Below are 3,575 nucleotides of genomic sequence, written 5' to 3' on the forward strand. Positions count from 1 at the left end.
ATGTTCTTAAAATGGAAGCAGAACTTTTTTTTTATGTACCACGTGACCAGAGTTCCATCTGCAGCAGCGCATGGTGACAGCCAGCAGGTGGCGCATTATTATTATTATTATTATTATTATTATTATTATTATTATTATATGTTGAGGAATATGCTAGTGTATATTTACGGCAAATGAATACGTCACAAATATGCTGGGATTTATACAAATAAAGTATATATTAAACCGTACCTTTCCGTGTGGGTGGCCTTATTGTTCCTTTAATATCTAAGCTTTATTACAAAATATTTGCATCTTTATGGGTTAAAATAATAATAAATAATATTTTTTAAAGTACTATCTGTTCCCTTAAGGGCCCAAAGTTAACGTTTAGTACCGTAGCTGGATTTTTTCCCCCTTCTTTTTTCTTTTTTTTAACATCACTAACTGTTATGTCAGAGCCCATGTTCACTTTTGCGCTTAAGGTCAACTTCCGCTTTTAGGCACTGGGTCTCGCGCGGGGATTCGGTTTCGCTGCGTTAACGGTTCACTCATCTGTAGTCTCGGAATGCGGAAGTGAGCGAGAGCGAGATCTCTCGCGCAGGTTTGTGGGTTCAGGCGGAGCACTCATGCGCTCAGAGAGAGAGAGAGAGAGAGAGAGAGAGAGAGAGAGAGAGATGAGACCAGAGAGCTCTGCACGTGAATCCACTCGCCGTGCGGGGAGCAGCGCGTGAACATGCTGTGGAAGCTCGTGGAAAATGTCAAGTATGAAGACATTTATGAGGTAACGGAGAGAGAGAGAGAGAGAGAGAGAGAGCGCGCGCTACTTCCTTTCGCACACCTTTCTCACCCTTGATATAAACGCGTTATAAATATGATTATGTATTTATATATATTTTTTTAAATTTAAATTTATTGTGTTGCACGCGCTTGTTGTCATGTTTTTGTTTGTATCACAGTGTTTTATCTCCCGTGTTTTATTATTTACACGGAGAAACATTTCATGTTTCATTTTTATTATTTCTTTAACAAAAAATCGGAAAAAAACTTTTCTGACTGCTTTTTTTGGTGTCATTTCAAACATCAAGAAAATATTTGACAAATTTTTCCTAAGTATTTAATCTCAGCTTTTATCTTCTGTTCATTCATGTAGCTTTAGTTACTAACGTCAATCATTTTTGATGTTTTTTTAATTGATATCTTTAGACATTAGATCATTCTTAAAGCTGCGGCTGTTATTAGTTTAAGTGATTAACGCATTTAATTAATTAGTAGGGGAATTATTAGCTGTTTGTAATGAGTAAGAAGTTGTTCTTGGTAGATAAGTAAAACATTACAAAAGTAAAAAAAACAAGAAATTAAACTTAAGAGTCGTCTGTTCTGTATTATTATTATTATTATTATTATTATTATTATTATTATTATTAATAATAATAATAATAATAATAATAATAATAATAATAATAATAATCTATCTATCTATCTATCTATCTATTTATCTATCTATCTATCTATCTATCTATTCTTTCTATCTACATGTCGATGTGGGATGACAGGACGCAGCGCGTGATAGTTGTCTCGATTGGATTTTTTTTTCTTTTTCTTTCTTTTGAAAGAAAAAAAGAAGAAAAAAAAGTCACACATGGCATTTCTCTCACAGTCACCGTCACGCGGCCCGGGGTAATTAAACGCTACGACCCCGGTGCGTGAAATCGACCATAATGATAGGAACAGTGGGGTGAGGTTATGGGGTTATGGGGTTACAGAGGGGTATTGGTGAAGGATGGGGCAGAGAAAAATGTCCTATCGCTTTCAGCTGCTCCAGGATTGTTGGTGCTTTATGATGGGACCGTGTGTGTGTGTGTGTGTGTGTGTGTGTGAGAGAGAGAGAGAGAGAGAGAGAGAGAAAGTGAACATCAGTGTATCAGTGTCTGCGCGCGTGGTTTCCCTTGTATTGACTATTTGTCGCGTGCGCGCGCAACGGACCCCCTTCCCCTTCCACCCCCCTCCTAAAAACTCCACCTCCCACTCGTGCACGGGATTCTCCTTCCACCGAATGAACGTCACGTCACGCCACGCAGGAGGCAGCGCGAGCGCAGGACGGCGCCTTCACGCTCCGCTTCTCCCGCGCTGCTCTCTCTCTTTTTTTTTTTCTTCGCCGGCTCTTATTAAAGAGTCATGAATAACGATTATTCCGGGGGCAGGAGCTCAGCGACGGCATGCACACACACATACACACTCTCTCTCTCTGTCTCTCTCACACACACTCCCGAGTCCAAAAACACCGGATGAGGAAGAAGGATAAGTAAGGCTCGTGGAGCTCGAGGCGCGGTACCGAGTAGGAGAGTCGGACAGCGCGGTGAAACATCAGCGGATCTGCTCGCGCACACGCGCGCACTTTTCTTTTTTTTTTCTTTCTTTCTTTTTTTTTTTATTTTTTTATCAGCGTATCCGATCTTCCCCGAAGTCCGGGTCGGTGTGTGTGTGTTGGTGTGTGTGTATGTGTAGAGTGTGTGTGTATGTGTGTGTGTGGGAATAGATTCTAAATTCCAGATGTTAGTGCACACTTACTCAGCCACGGTAAGTCCCTCCGCTTTTCTTTTCTTTTCTTCTCTTTTCTTTTCTTTTCTTTTCTTTTCAGTTTAAGTCTTTGCTCTAACTTTTCCCTCGTTTTATTTATTTATTTATTTTTATTTATTTATTTTTTGCCGAAGGCTATTCTGGACACTTTCGACAAAATAGTTTTTGAAACAAACAAACAAAACAAAAGAAACAAAAAAAAAATCGTACTTAAATCCCTAATAATAAAACAAATGATTTTTTTTTCGGTGCCATAAAAATTCGGTTCCGTTCCGCAAATATAAACTGTTTCGTTGGGATGAGATTCATGACACCAATTTAAAAAAAGTTCCGAAAAATAAAATATTTTCTGTAGATAAACTTGTGTCTATTTTTCCCTGTTAAAATATTAATCACGATAATAATTCGAATAGATTTGCGCAACATTAATATTGTGCATGTGATGTATTATATTTTAAATCATGTTTCCGATGTGTGTTGTTGTTGTTTTGAAGGACCGCCATGACGGCGTACCGGGCCACAGCTCGAGACTCTCCCAGCTCGGCTCGGTGTCTCAGGCTCCGTACTCCAGCGCGCCGCCGCTCTCGCACGCGCCCTCCTCGGACTTCCAGCCGCCGTACTTCCCGCCGCCGTACCAGCCGCTGCCGTACCCACAGAGCCAGGACCCGTACTCACACGTGAACGACCCCTACGCGCTGAACGCCCTGCACCAGCCGCACCAGCAGCACCCGTGGGGCTCGCGCCAGCGGCAGGACGTCGGCGGGGAGAGCGCGTCCCTGCTGCCGCAGCCGAGAGCGTCTCTTCCGCCGCAACTCTCCGGTCTCGACCCGCGCACCCGGGATTATTCCTCCTCCGTGCGCCGACCGGACATCCTGCTGCACTCGGCGCCGCACGGGCTCGAGGCCGGGATGGGGGACAGCCTTTCTCTGCAGGGCCTCGCGCACGGCATGGACGACACGCACGTGAGTTTCCTTGTGCGTTTTCTTTTATTTATTCATTCATTTATTTATTTATTT

At 42.4% G+C, this 3,575-nt stretch overlaps 1 protein-coding gene across 4 annotated transcripts in view; it reads left to right on the top strand.

The window, feature by feature from the left end:
- The first annotated feature begins 614 nt into the window (after nt 1-614).
- Nucleotides 615-3,575, top strand: part of tfap2b (transcription factor AP-2 beta) — a 19,775-nt gene continuing 16,814 nt past the window's right edge. The window contains exons 1-2 of one of the 4 annotated variants that reach the window (XM_058393632.1): nt 615-763; nt 3,054-3,533. In XM_058393632.1, the coding sequence (XP_058249615.1) occupies nt 716-763; nt 3,054-3,533 (528 nt within the window). In that variant the 5' untranslated portion in view covers nt 615-715. Of the gene's footprint in view, nt 764-2,027; nt 2,560-3,053; nt 3,534-3,575 lie in introns of those variants that run through there. The other 3 variants (XM_058393633.1, XM_058393634.1, XM_058393635.1) reach the window with 3 other exon arrangements.

Source organism: Hemibagrus wyckioides, linkage group LG06 (genome assembly GCF_019097595.1).
Source record: "Hemibagrus wyckioides isolate EC202008001 linkage group LG06, SWU_Hwy_1.0, whole genome shotgun sequence".
NCBI classification, from domain to species: domain Eukaryota; kingdom Metazoa; phylum Chordata; class Actinopteri; order Siluriformes; family Bagridae; genus Hemibagrus; species Hemibagrus wyckioides.